The sequence below is a fragment of the Lithobates pipiens genome, unplaced genomic scaffold, assembly GCF_037356315.1.
Source record: "Lithobates pipiens isolate NorthernLeopardFrog02 unplaced genomic scaffold, aLitPip1_a1.2 Scaffold_16, whole genome shotgun sequence".
NCBI lineage: Eukaryota > Metazoa > Chordata > Amphibia > Anura > Ranidae > Lithobates > Lithobates pipiens.
The window spans coordinates 149,028,545-149,044,288 of NW_027507748.1; the positions used below are offsets into that span (position 1 = coordinate 149,028,545).

The 15,744-nt window shown below is 38.8% G+C and overlaps 1 protein-coding gene across 1 annotated transcript in view; it reads right to left on the reverse strand.

Annotated features, from left to right (window-relative positions):
* Window positions 1-587: 587 nt before the first annotated feature.
* NCBP3 (nuclear cap binding subunit 3) overlaps window positions 588-15,744 on the reverse strand; it is a 103,306-nt gene continuing 88,149 nt past the window's right edge. Inside the window, 3 exon segments of the mRNA XM_077480599.1 lie at window positions 588-1,021; window positions 1,849-2,019; window positions 7,663-7,823. Coding sequence (XP_077336725.1) covers window positions 786-1,021; window positions 1,849-2,019; window positions 7,663-7,823 — 568 coding nt within the window. The 3' untranslated portion in view covers window positions 588-785.

The following is a 15,744-nucleotide window of genomic DNA, read 5'->3' on the forward strand; positions in this document are numbered from 1 at the left end:
TAGGTTTCACTTGCTTCATAGATAAGAAAATGTACTGGTTTCTCCTAAAATGCCAACAGTGCAACATGAGTTATGCTGTTAAAATGGCAGTTTTTTCATGCAAAGTCTGATAGAATATATATATATATATATATATATATATATATATATATATATATATATAAAAACACATTGTTACAAAGAAAACACCTAAGGCAACTGATTCATTGCTTTCCCCTTAGATCCTCCCCAATCACAGTAACCGCTTTACAACACGATGGAGACTGAACCTTGTAGCAGATGCAAAATGGTCATATCCATTTTAGAATGATGCAGCTTTTAACCCCAGAAAGCAGGATTTTCAGAATGAAAAATGATGGAAAAAAAAAAAAGATGAAAATTAAATGTTGACATCTTTAAAAGACATTTTCTCTCCAACTGAAAAGAAACAATGGGGCAACAGGTTCTGAGCAGCCACTGTGCTTACAATGTTTGTCTTGAAGATTAAAAATAAGCTCATATAAACATAGTTTAAAAAAAAAAAAAACTGATACTAAGTCACAGTAAGTTTACAGAAGATATAAAAAATAAAATAAAAAACACACTCATAATAACCAATACACGTTGTTTAATCCCCAGTGACCCAACACATGAATTTCTGATAGGCTTGTTGAGAGCACTGCAGCCACTAATGGTGTCTCAACGTCGGTATAAAACAATTACTGTGTGAAAGGCAAGGGGCGGCACATTGTCAAGTTGCTGCCATGCTACTGGAAGCCATTGTCCCAAGATCTGTAAATCTGTCATCAGGAGTCCGTGTCTGAACCAGAACTGCTCTCCCGGCTGATTTCAATCTGTAAGGAAGGTAGGTTGTCCAAACGGCTCTTCTTCTGTCGGATCTCTTCCTTCTCCTTTATTAAGGCTCCCCAGGCCTGCTGTAGTACAGAGTCATCCTCTTCTGGGGCCCCACTGCCCTTTGCTTCCTTCTCTACTGATCGCTCCTTTTCTTTTGGTGCTGTTCCCAAACGATTCCATAAGCTCCCTAATAGAGCAGAGACAGGAAGCGTTATAAAATATGGCTCAAAGGATTCAAACAATGCGCAAAACAATCCTATTTGTTCATCATTTTCACTATGTTTTGCAATGTTTGATTAGGCTAATTTCTTATGAAACTGACGAAGGCATACTTAAAGTGATTGTAAAAGAATAAATATTTTATAAAAAAAACAAACAGGTTATACTTATCTGCTCTGTGCAGTGGTTTTGCACCACAATACTCCTGCTCTTGGGTCCACCGCCAAGTGTCCCCATAATAAACTGCTGTGGGGGCACCCGTGTGTGCTCACTTCCGAGTCAGCTCTCTGTCCATAAGACACAGAGCGCGGCTCAGCCCCACCCCGCCTTATTGGCTGAGATGCAGGAGCCATGCTGTAAATCAGAAGGGAGAGACTCGAGTCTTGTGCTGGATGGATCAGGCTTAGGCAAGTATTAGGGGGGGCTGATAGAATGCATGAAGGTAAAAAAAAAAAACCTTCAGTCTTTACAACTACATAAAAAAAAAAAAAAAAAAAAAAAAAAAAACACACACTACTGGTAGCATTAGAAACACCCTTTTGCCAGTCCATTAATTTCAGCAAAAATACCCAATGTGTTGTGCATTTGAAATTTACGTGCATGTTTGCATCTTATGTACAAGAGTGTGTGCATGTTGTACTTTCAATTTTTATTTTTTTCATGTTAAAAACATTTATTTTCGGTCATATACAGTTATATATATATATATTTATATATGACATATCTGTCATATATGTCATATACATGACATATTCTGTCATATACTGATCTATATTCTGGAAATGTGCAACTGACCTGTTTTCTTTTCCTTGCTGTCAGAATAAAGACCTTTTCCTTCCAATTGTTTTGGCAAACCCAGCCGACTATGCACGTCAGATACTGGTTCTCTGCGAGGTGTAGGAATGTGACTCGACACTTTTCTGACTTCTGGCGAATGTGGTCTCTTTCCAAGCCTCTGCCGCACGTCTGCATAGAAAAAGAAAAAAAGAAAAAATTAAAACTATTAGGCCATCCCTTTTCACAAGACAGGTTTTTAACTACTCAACCCAGCCTTTTCTGGCACTTTGTTTATATGTAACAATCGGCACTTTTTTCTATAAAACATCTTAGAACCCCCTTAGAAAGATATAGAATATATATTAGGGCTGCAACTAACGATTATTTTCATAATCGATTAGTTAGCCGATTATTGTTTCGATTAATAACCTTAAAAAAAAATTGTGGTGTATAATTTAGTTAATATGTAAAGTTTTAAAAAAAAGCTATTTATTCTTAAATCTCTCTATGCAGTGGTAATTATAAATACGGTAACCAACTTTATGGTTAGGGAGCAACATATCTAATCCACTGAGAACAGACAGAAGAGATATACTGTAAATACTATTAGAGGAGATGTACTGTATATACTATTGAAGGAGATGTATACTGTACATACTATTAGAAGAGATATACTGTACATACTATTAAAGGGTGAATCTGGTAAATAGACTCAGATCACATTTTTATCTAAAAAACAATGTCTTCCTTCAAAAAAATTTTTTAAGAACGTTTGTTTCATTTTCTAATCATTAGTGGGGTCAAATCGAAGTTCATTTTCAACCACAGTGACAGAAAAATTTGGAAATAGAAAACTTCTTGGTGAAAGGAATTTTCAGACAGTATGTGGTTTTCGTTCAGAAATTACATTCATTTTAAAAACAGAATGTTAAAACCAAGTGAAAATTTCAAACAGCATTTTTTAATTCAGCGAATGTACAAAGATTTTTAGTTGGAATATTCTCACCTGAAAATCGATCTGTGTGGCCAGCATAAGGCTCAGTACACACCTATGCAGTTTGCTTTTGATCAGTTTCTGCAGTGCTTTTTGCTGTGCATTTTGATTTTTGCGCACGTGGTTTTGCTGCCATTTGCATTTTTTGGGCCAATTTGTTGATGGACAGATTAAAAAAAAACACAAATTGCTGCAAAAACGCATTATATGCGTTTCTGCAGCTTCTCCATTGAAGTATATTGAACCAAAAAGCACAATACTGTATGGCGTTAAAAAAAAAAAAAGTCCCTGACCCTTTCCAAATACGCAGCGGCTGAAAAAAGCACAGATTTGAACGTGTCCCATAGGAAACCATGTAAATGAACTGTAGTGGGTTTCTGCAAAAAGCACCAAAACACACATAGCTGTGACCCAGGCCTAACAAAATTAGTAACATAATGGAGTTAAAATAAATAAATAAAATTAGCCCTTTATAGTACAAAAAAAAGCAAATCACTACTGTAAGGGGTTCTTTTTTTACTGTAGAACTGTGAAAGTAATAGTTACAGTAGTGATTTGCTCTCTTTTTGTACTATAAAGGGCTCATTTTAGTTTTTTTCAACTCCATTATGTTACTGGCCGATTAATCGATTATGAAAATAGTAATCAATTTCATAATTGATTAGTTGTCGATCGATTAGTTGTTTCAGTATAATATATATATATATATATATATATACACACATACACATATATATATACATACACATACATATATATACATACATACACACACACACACACACATACACATACATACATACACACACACACACACACACACATATATATATATATATATACATACACACAGTGTTTATTTATACAATTTTATTCTCCAAGGCCTCTGCTTTAATAAATAACACAGCACCCCATATTGAGAGAAAATCACAGAATTGTTGACATCTTTGCAGATTTATTAAAAAAGTGAAATACCACATGGTACCAAGTATTCAGACCCTTGGCTGTGACACTCATATTTAACTCAGGTGCTGTCCATTTCTTCTGATCATCCTTGAGATGGTTCTACACCTTCGAGTCCAGCTGTGTTTGATTATACCAATTGGACTTCATTAGGAAAGCCACACACCTGTCTATATAAGACCTTACAGTTCACAGTGCATGTCAGAGCAAATGAGAATTATGAGGTCAAAGAAACTGCCCGAAGAGCTCAGAAACAGAATTGTGGCAAGGCACAGATCTGGCCAAGGTTACAAAAAAAAAATTCTGCTGCACTTAGGGCGGGTTCATACTATTGCGATGCAAGAACCCTGCGAATCAACTGTGGGTTCCCGCATTGCTCGCTCCCGACACGTACGGCAGTTCACACTGCCATAAACAAACTGCTCGCATATCGCACTGCGAACTGACAGTTCGGAAATGAATCGGATCACATATGTGTGAACACGCATGCGATCCGATTTTGGTCCGAACAGTAAAAGGGTCCTGTGCGTGTTTGCACCGAATATAGTGTGATATCAGCCATACTATCTGTATGGCTGACATCGCACCGCACAGACATCGCATGTAATGTGAACAGCAGTGGCGCTGCAAATTACATGCGATGTCTGCTATTGCAATAGTGTGAACCAGCCCATAAGGTTCCTAAGAGCACAGTGGCCTCCATAATCCTTAAATGGAAGATGTTTGGGATGACCAGAACCCTTCCTAGAGCTGGCCGTACGGCAAAACTGAGCTATCGGGGGAGAAGGGCCTTGGTGAGAGAGGTAAAGAAGAACCCAAAGATCACTGTGGCTGAGCTCCAGAGATGCAGTTGGGAGATGGGAGAAAGTTGTAGAAAGTCAACCATCACTGTAGCCCTTCACCATTCGGGGCTTTATGGCAGAGTGGCCCGACGGAAGTCTCTCCTCTGTGCAACACATGAAAGCACGCATGGAGTTTGCTTAAAAAACAAAACAAAAAAAACAAACACCTGAAGGACTCCAAGATGGTGAGAAATAAGATTCTCAGGTCTGATGAGACCAAGATAGAACTTTTTGGCCTTAATTCTAAGCGGTATGTGTGGAGAAAACCAGGCACTGCTTATCACCTGTCCAATACAGTCTCAACAGTGAAGCATGGTGGTGGGAGCATCATGCTGTGGGGGTGTTTTTCAGCTGTAGGGACAGAACGACTGGTTGCAATCGAAGGAAAATGAATGGGGCCAAGTACAGGGATATCCTGGATGAAAAGTCAAAAACCTTCTCCAGAGTGCTCAGGACCTCAGACTGGGCCGAAGGTTTACCTTCCGACAAGACAATGGTCCTAAGCAGACAGCTAAAATAACGAAGGAGTGGCTTCACAACAACTCCGTGACTGTTCTTGAATAGCCCAGCCAGAGCCCTGACTTAAACCCAATTGAGCATCTCTGGAGAGACCTAAAAATGGCTGTCAACCAAGGTTTACCATCCAACCTGACAGAACCGGAGAGGATCTGCAAGGAGGAATGGCAGAGGATCCCCAAATCCAGGTGTGAGAAACTTGTTGCATCTTTCCCAAAAAGACTCATGGATGTGTTAGATCAAAAAGGGTGCTTATACTGAGCAAAGGGTCTGAATACTTAGGACTAGGGCTGAAACAACTAATCGATTAATCGACAACTAATCGATTATGAAATTGATTACCATTTTCATAATCGATTAATCGGCCAGTAACATAATGGGATTAAAAAAACTAAAATGAGCCCTTTATAGTACAAAAAGAAAATAATCGCTACTGTAAATATTACTTTCACAGTTCTACGGTAAAAAAAAATTAACCCCTTAAAGTAGTGATTATCTGCTTTTTTTTTTTTTACTATAAAAGGGCTCATTTTAGTCTTTTTAACCCCATTAGGTTACTAAATATCTTAGACCTGGTTCACATCTATGTTTATATGCTTTTTGCAGAAACGCACTACAGTTCATTAAAAGGTTTCCCATGGGACCAGTTCATATCTGTGCTTTTTTTCAGCCACTGCGTATTGAAGGATCAGGGACTTTTAAACGCAAAACTGTGCTTCTTTGGTTCAATATACTTCAATGGAGAAGCTACAGAAAAGCATGTAATGCGTTTTTGAAGCAATTTGTGTTTTTTAATCTGCCCAAAAAAATGCAAAAATGAAATTTGCATTAAAATCACATGTGCAGAAATCAAAAAACGCACAGCAAAAAGCACTGCAGAAACAGATCAAAAGAAAACTGCATAGGTATGTACCGAGCCTTATGCTGGCCCCACGGATCAATTTTCAGATGAGAATATTCAGACGAAAAATAATTTGTACATTCGTTAAATGAAAGAATTTTGTTCGAAATTTTCACTTTTTTTTAACATTGTTTTTAAAATTAATGTAATTTCTGAATGAAAACCATATAAAGTGTCTGAAAATTCCTTTGACCAAGCAGTTTTCTATTTCCAAATTTTCCCATCACTGTGGTTGAAAATGAACGTCAATTTGACCCACTTTTTTTTAAAGGTTATTAACCGGCCAACTAATCGATTATGCAAATAATCGTTAGTTGCAGCCCTACTTAGGACCATGTGATATTTCAGTTTTTCTTTTTTAATAAAACTGCAAAAATGTCAACAATTCTGTGTTTTTCTGTCAATATGGGGTGCTGTGTGTACAATGAGGGGGAAAAAAAAAATTAACTTAAATGATTTTAGCAAATGGCTGCAATATAACAGAGTGAAAAATTTAAGGGGGTCTGAATACTTTCCGTCCCTACTGTGCAATATTATATATATATATATATATATATATATATATATTAAAGCAGAGGCCTTAGAGAGTAAAATTGGTGGGTTTTGCAATTTTTTTTTAATGTCATACGGTATTTGCACAGTGGTTTTTCAAATGAATTTTTTGTACTTTTTTGAATGTTAATGCAAAAAAAAACAAAAAAAAAAAAAACACACACAACAATACATAACACATTATTTGGTAAAATATAAAAGAGGTTGCGTCGAGTAAATAGATAGCAAACATGTCCCATTTTAAAACTGCGCACGCATGTGCAACATCGACAAATATAAGAGGTGCTAGAATTCCTGCCCATGATACGACGATCCTGGTAATATCTCAGGGACAATCGTTAACGTGTGTGCGAGACCGACATGGGCGTTTGCCTTTGCACGAAAGCACAGGGGCAAACTTTTTTTGATCACTTTTATTGCTGTCTCAAGGTATGAAAACATGCCTTGTGACAGCAATAGGCATGTGACAGCTATTCTTTATGGAAAGATCTGGGGTCTGTAAGATCCCAAATCCCTCCTCTGCACTTAAAAGCATTTGAGCACACCAAGATCAGTAAAATCATGTTTCACCTGAAATATAGGTGTAACAGGTAATATTGTATAAAAGGTGAACTTGGCTTTAAATATCAACCTCCCGTAATCCTCTAAGCAGAATTCCAAATAGGAGGGGAAGGGGTAGCATTCTAAGCCAGTCACTGTTCTATCACTTTGCATAGTGTTGGCAATCTTCATTCCTGAATGTGCTTACAGAAGGGGAAGAGAACCTGATCAGTCTGTTGCTGTTCCCTCATTGCCCAATCACAGGCTGGAGAGGGCAGGTAACCAAGCTGCATTGCTTATCAAAAGAGAAAACTGGGATCACCTACACATCCATGATGTCTGTCAGCTCAGCCGAGATCACAAAAGTGGATGAACAGATAAATATAAATATGTTGGCAGGCAAGTAAACATATATACTGTATAGTTTAACTGGGTAATTAGCTGTATGCCTATTCAGCTTTAATATTGGACAAAATATAAATATTTACGTCAAGGTCTTATTTGAATACTAGTCTTAATTATACCAGATTTTGTTCCGGTTGCTGTCCCAGTTCCAGTCTGTCTGCTTGCTGTACTCTGCCTCTTCTCCTCAAGTAACAATCGGATATCCGCAGGCTTCTCAGAATGGGATTTACTACCAATACGATTTTTCACACTGCTTCCAGAGTCAGATCTCATTGAGTTCCTGGAAAACAAACAGATATTTGAGTACTTACAGCTATGTTGGCCTAAACGACCCTAGAGGACAATACTCTGCGGCAGCATGGTTCGGCTGCGCAAATCTCCGTTATGCTACGTCGGTAGCATAAAAGGCCACTAGGGGGTGCTTGCGCACGCCCCGCTCGCTCCAAGAGCCCAGTGGTCTCAATCGCTGCCGGGCTCCCGTGATCGCTCGGGGCACACGGAGAACCGGGAGCTGTGTGTGCAAACACAGTTTCCAGTTCTCTGAGCATTGAACTAACAGATCGTCTGTTCATACAGAGTACACATACTAGGAGAACACATACTAGGAGAACACATACTAGGAGAACACATACTAGGAGAACACATACTAGGAGAACACATACTAGGAGAACACATACTAGGAGAACACATACTAGGAGAACACATACTAGGAGAACACATACTAGGAGAACACATACTAGGAGAACACATACTAGGAGAACACATACTAGGATACATATTAACCCCTTCATTTCCCCCTAGTGTTAAACTCTTCACTGCCAGTGACATTTTTACAGTAATCAATGCAATATACGCTATAACATTTTTTGCAAACCAATCATACACTTATTGCGATTTTTTTTTAATCAAAAATATGTAGAATATGTATTGACCTAAACTGAGGGAAAAAAAATTATTATATATTTTTTGGGGATAATACAGCAAAAAGTAAAAAATACTGCGTTTTTTTTAAATTGACGTTTTTTGTGTTTATATCGCAAAAAATAAAAAACGCAGAGGTGATCAAATACAATCAAAATAAAGCTCTATTTGTGGGGAAAAAAAGGACGTCAATTTTGTTTGGGAGCCACGCCGTACGACTGCGCAATTGTTAAAGCGACGCAGTGCCAAATCGCCTTTGGCCAGCCAAATGGTCCGGGGCTTAAGTGGTTAACTGACAGTTGCGTGGTCGTGCGACACTGTACCCAAATATAATCTATGTCCTTTTTCCCGCCAAAAATAGAGCTTTTAGTGTTATTTGATCACCTCTGGGTTTGTTTTTTTTAGCTATAAACGAAAAAAGGCAGACAATTTTGAAAAGTAAAACAATTTTTTTTTCTTCGTTATAAAACCTATCCAATAAATTTTATATATTTTAAATCAAATTTTCTCATCAATTCAGGCCAATATGTATTCTGCTACATATTTTTTGGTAAAAAAACAATGAGCATATATTGATTGGTTTGCACAAAATTTATAGCGTTTAAAAACTATGGGATATTTTTTTTTTTAATAGTAATGACAGCGATCAGCGACATAGCAGGAATGCGATATTGCGTCAGACTAAAAAAAAATATATGCACTGTCACTGTACTAATGACATTTGGCTGGGAAGGGGTTAACATCAGGGGATATCAAAGGGTTAACCGTGTGCCTAGCCAGTGTTTTTTTAAACTGTGGGAAGACATGGATCCTAGTCCCCTGCTTTGCAGGGACACAGGTTCCATACCCTCCCTCTTGTTAGAACAGCAAATTTGCCTTGTTTACATAAGCAGACTGCAGTCCTGTGTCTGTGGCTGATGATCGGCAGGTGCCGGTGAACATCGAGTCTGCTGTACCCGTTGATTGGTACTGGCAGCGCACATTTGCGTCCCCTACCCGTAAGTGCAGGATCACATATATACACGTCATCCTGCACACAGCGGCTGCCCTGTAGCAGTAAAACTGATATAGGGAGGTTGGCAAGTGGATAAAGCTTAACTAGAGGCAAAACTTATTTTTTAGTTTTGGACAGAGTGGGGAGATGGTTTAGAACACTTATTAGGTTTTTATTGCTGTCTGTGTCCCCGTTAGGGAGATTCACTCTCCATTTGTCAAGTTTCCCCATTATCCTTGAAAGTGAAATTAAAAGAAAATCCCAAATTTTGGGATGTCCCCAGAAAAGAGGGGAAAAGTATTCCAATGGAGACACTAGTTCTGGCAATGAGGGGGTCCCCAAGAAATTCCATTAATTTGCAGGGATTTCATATCGCTTCCTGTTTTGTTATGGGACAGGAAGTGAAGGCAAATCTCACCAATGGGACAAAGATAGCAAAATAAACCTTACAGGGGTTAACTATCCCTTACTCTACACACACACAAAAAAAAAAAAAAAAAAAAAAAAAGTTGTGCCTATAGTTCTACTTTTTGTGTTTTTTGACATTTTAAGATGGGCTCAAAATAGACTTGATTTGATTACAGTTTTGAATGGTAAAATGTTTTTCTAAAGGACACTGTGAAAGTCCCAGCTATCTGCATTTGTATTAAAATGTACAATAAAAATCATAATATATCATAGTAATAAGGTGTGGCAATCTGGTTACACATTTAGGTTTTTCAGAAAATAAGCTCTGCACGAAGGACTCATCTTTGCTAACATTAAGACCCCATTCACACCTGAGCGTTTTGTAGCTTGACGCCTGAAGCTACAAAACGCTGGAGGGGAAAAATCCATTATTCTCAATGGAGATGGTTCACATCTCCACTCCAAGTCACCTGAAGCCCTACGCCTGAAGCTCAAACAAGTTCCGGACCCTTTTTTGTCGCGCGAATCGGGCTGATTTGGGCGATTTTCTTCTTTTAACATTGGTGACCTTTTGCCCTGCACAAATTCGCGGCAAATCGCGGTAAAAAACGCAGTAGAAACCGGTGCGAATTGCGGTAAAAAACGCCGCAAACGCTACGCTCAGGTGTGAATGCAGCCTCATTGTACAGTTCTGCAGAATGCTTGCATTACACAGGAAACAGCCAGTCAGGCAATTGGAAGATCAGAAGGAACATCTACGTAAACAGGTAACTCCATTAACCATAGAAAGGTCACAGCTATATTTTTTATGGAACCACAGGGTGTTTTTTCAGAGAGGTTACACGTGTGCTTCTGTGCTGTATCCTTGGCCAAGCTGCAATGAAATCTGTTGCTATTCAGCTTTAATGGTCAATTAACTCCTGAAGCAGACACCACATCTCTTGTCTTTCCTCCTTGATCTTGCTGTTCATATTGGTTTATTCACGCAAAAGGACATGTTCATACCATTATTTCCTGTTATCCCAATCTGTCACCATCTTCCCAAATTACACAAGGGTTTAACTCCTCTCACAGGGAGACCAATTGTGGCGGGTATAGACTCTTTGAATGAAAGATTGGGACAGTGGATAGACAAACAGTTACAGCCACCAGTGGTGGAACTGCGGGGCTATGGGACACTAAACTTCTGTCCAAACTCGAGGGCATGGAGTGGAGGGAGCATTACAGCTGGATAACGTGATGTGTCCAGCTTGTACTCCTCAATACCACATGCCCTGGGTTTACAGGCAGCGTCTTTTTTACCCTTAAGAAATCAGGAAGGTTCTCTTTAGCTACACAGGAATTTGTCATGTGCTTAGAATATCTTTTAACACACAATTTTTTCATGTTCGACAGGGACTTTTATCTCCAGAGATGCGGGGCCTCCATGGGAGCAAAGTTTTCACTATCCTTAGCCAATTTGTATATGGGATGGTGGGAAAGGTCCCGCACCTTTGGATCTGAAAGTCCCCATCGAATGGACACTGTCTTCTATTGTCGCTACATTGACGATCTGCTGTTTGTCTTCTCTGATCCTCACGTCGCTTTGGATCGATGGTTAGAATATATGAATGATATCAACTTGAATTTAAAGTTTACAGGACATCACAATCCAATTACTATTGATTTTCTCGATGTGAGGCTCAGGGGCGACAACCATGAGATCGTCACCAATTTATATAGGAAACCGACAGCAGCTAATACCCTGCTGGCGGCAGACTCTAGCCATCCATCTCACACCATTAAAAGTATTCCGGTTTGTCAGTTTTTGAGCCCAAGAAGACTGTGCACTAGACAAGTAAATTTTGAACAAGAGGCATCACAAATGTCAGCAAGATTTGAGGCTAGGGGTTATTCTAAGTCCACCATTATTCGGGCATTATCGATTGTCATTAAAGCATGTCAGGCTGATCTGTTAATTGACATACCTAATATGGGTAATAATTCTAATAAACCCAGTTCCATTCCGACCTTTTCCACTCCATATAGCATTGAGTTCCAAAAAATTACTAAAATTGTGACAAAATATCTACTATCTAATGACCAAGTTTATTCAAATTCTTGAAAGGAATATACACACAGTATCTAGAAGAGCACCGTCTCTTGGTGGACTATTGTCCCCCAGTCTTTATCTTAGTAAAAAACCTGTCACACATTGGTTACAGTTTAAAGGAACTTACAAAAATGTGGTGGCCAGTCCTGTGTGTATTGCCCCTTTATGAAAGGAGGTGACACTGTTACCTCCTCTTCTACAGGTAAAACTTACAAAACACGGTCATTTATAAATTGACACACATGATACATAATTTATGTGATCACTAGTGTTGCCTGTTCTATACAGTATGTAGGTAGAACCATTCGCAGACTAAGGGATCACCTTTATGACCACCTCTACGACAGACAAGGAGCATGCGACCAATGTGGCTCATCACTGGAATGAGGTACACTCGGGTGACACTTTGTCTTTGTATTCAAGGTTTGAAAAAGGTGATCAAACCACCCAGAGGCGGGGATAAATTTGGTCCTCTATGCAAATAGGTCAGGTGGATCTTTAAATACTAGGCATCCCACTGTGCTGAACTTCAAGCGGGACGTCTCTCCTTTTTATGAATAGACACTGATTCAGACATTTTCATTAATTATGTATGATCAATGACGATTTCTAGGTTGTGCGATACTTTTTGGGAAGCCTCTTCCATGTAGTCGCATACCATCAGTGTCGTCCATCTGATTAATATGCGCCTTTGGTTTTAGTTAGTCTTTGATGCCTTTTGATTTTTTTCTGTTATTAGTGTATTTTTTAACTTTAATGGTACATTCAGTTTTGTTTGTCTCTGCATAGACCTGCGGTGAAGACATTAAACTTTTAGGTTGTTGCCAGAGAAAACAATTCCAGGAATGCACTCTTATATAGTCACTCACACTCATTGAGTGGTCTTAATATAATATGTATAATGACTGTCATGTAGTATGATGGATTTAAACGAATATTTCAGGCGATTTACGTGATTGTATAGTGCAGTGATGGCGAACCTTGGCACCCCAGATGTTTTGGAACTACATTTCCTATGATGCTCCACTACACTGCAGAGTGCATGAGCATCATGGGAAATGTAGTTCCAAAACATCTGGGGTGCCAAGGTTCGCCATCACTTGTATAGTGTGTGGCTTTCTTTTTCGATCATGGGCTGTTTCTGATGATATATTCCATCAGGTTACAGATTTGATTTATATTTTTGTGCTAGGAGCTTCCCATTTAATAGATATTCTTTAATGGCAATCATATACAATCTAGTTGCTTTAGATATTTAGTCTCCGATATATAGCCGCCCACACTTTTTGAGTGACCTCAATACACACAACAGTTGACATGTAGTCATGACAGATTTAAATAAAAACTATAGGTGACTCACACAATCGCATAGTGTATGGTCCATTCTTTGACCATGTGTTGCCTCTAACGAGAGATATATAATATATATATATATATTTTTTTTTTTTTTTTTTTTTTTCCGGTTTATAGACAATTTGATTCCTATCTTTGTATATGGGGTCACAATAGATTTAAATTAACATTTTAGGCGAATGTATAGTGTATGGCTTTCCTTTTCGATCATGGGCTGTTCTTTATGATATATTCTATTAGGTTACAAATGACTTGATTTCAATTTTTTATAGGGAGCTCTTCATTGAATCAATATGCTTTATTGGCAATCATATACAATCTAGTTGTTCTAGATGTTTAGTTACAGATATATAGTTTGGAGTAACATCAACACATACAATAGTTGACACGTAGTCACGATAGAATTAAACTATCATAAGCGATTCATGCGATTGCATAGTATATGGCCCACTCTTTGACCGTGTGCTGCCTCTAACGATATATCTTTCAAGGTTATAGACAATTCAATTTGATTTGTATTTGCATTAGGACCTATCGGATTGATACACTTTATTGGCAATTACACATAACCTAATTGTCTCAGATATTTGGTTTTCCTTTTTCCTATTTTTACTTTTTTCTCCTGCATGCATGCTGTCTCTATAACAGTGCGCATGTGGAAAACTATAGGATAGGCTTTGTATCATTCTTGGTTTCCTCAGGGTCCCCCTATATATTTATGAGGTCTTTTTGGTCTCACGCAAGACCTGTGTCACCAGTGTCTATAAGCATTTTTTGGCGCTCAACAGATGTGAACTATAGCCCCCTCTTTTTTGGCTCCGATTTTAACCCGTGAATATACAGAATTGTTTTGATCAACGGAGTACGCCTTGTGGGGTGAGCCCTGTTTGTTTATGCTTTGTAGAGACTGTGTTATGATGTTTACTTATTTTACTTGTTTACTTCTAGTCCTACCAGACAATTTTTGTTGGCTCAGGTGTGTTTCATTTTTGCCAGGTGAAGCTTTTCAGAGGCGTTAACCTTTCTTGGTGTGCTTTTAACATTTTTTGATTGGCTATTTTCTAGATCAGCCAAATGTGCCTATATATATATATATATATATATATATATATATATATATATATATATATATTGTACACTCTCTCTTTAGCTATGATTAAGCGCCACATGAGGCGTGAAACGCATTAGCCATCTATCCTGTCTGCCATGGTTTGATGATGTGACTATTTGGATTTTATTAGACTAAATAAAGATGCCTTTTTGAAGGGCGGCCATCCAGGAACTTTTTTCTCCTTTTTTCTCCTTCACTACGCACAGAGCCAGCACCTGTGAAGTCAAATCAGGGTGAACCTATTTACTGTGAGATTGGAGACTAGAGTGGTATCTTTATACTCACATCTCAGGACAAAAAAGGAGACAATGTATTATATTTTTAAGTTTAAATACATTTCAAATACATACCCTTTTCCAAAGTATATGGATTTCATTCATTCCTGAAATAGCCCTGCCAGATGAAAAACAGACTGAAAAGGCAGCATACCAATCAGCCCCTCTCTCTGTCGCTCCAATCATGTGATAGCACATGAACACCCAATTGACTGGCTCCTTGTGCTGTGCTCCCCTCTGCCAGATTGAGCTTTGCAGTGAACTGCAAATGGCTGATTACCAGGTAAAATTCAGATATTTACAACTGCATGCATTTGAAAAAAAAAAAAAAGATAATGCAGAGTTGCATTAAAGTGGAAGTAAACCCACTTTTTTAACTTTTACCTACAGGAAAGCCTATAATAAGGCTTACCTGTAGGTAAAAAAAATATCTCCTAAACCTGTACGGTTTAGGAGATATTCCCCTCGGTATGCGCCGCTGACTGCAGCGGCGCATGCGCACAAGGGGGTTCTCTCCGCGAAAATCCGGCAGCGCTCGTCCGGCCGGATTTAAATCTCCCGCGCGCATGCGCGGGAGTGACGATATCGCGGCTCCGGCCACTCACAGCGCCGGAGCCGCGATACCCGGAAGAGACGCCGAGGGAGCATGTCGGCTTCCTCGGCGTGGATCGGGCGAGATGTCGGGGCCTCGTTCTAAGGTAAGTATTTCATAATGAGCTAGTATGCGGTGCATACTAGCTCATTATGCCTTTTGCTTTGCAGGTTTAAAAAAAAAAAAAAAAAAAAAAATGCGGGTTTACTACCGCTTTAAGTTGCGTCTTTTTTAATCGGAGATCAGCTTTAGGCGAATATCCCACCCAATATATTTTTGCTGAAGCAATGACCCATGCACAGTAGTGAAGGTCAAACGTCTGCTGTCTGCAGGTCAATGTTGGGGATCATCAAAGGCCTTATAACATAAAAACTCTGGCGGATGGGACTATTGATAAACAGCTTGCAATGGAAAGGTAATTTACAACAGTCCTTCCTCCCTTTACAGGTGTCGAT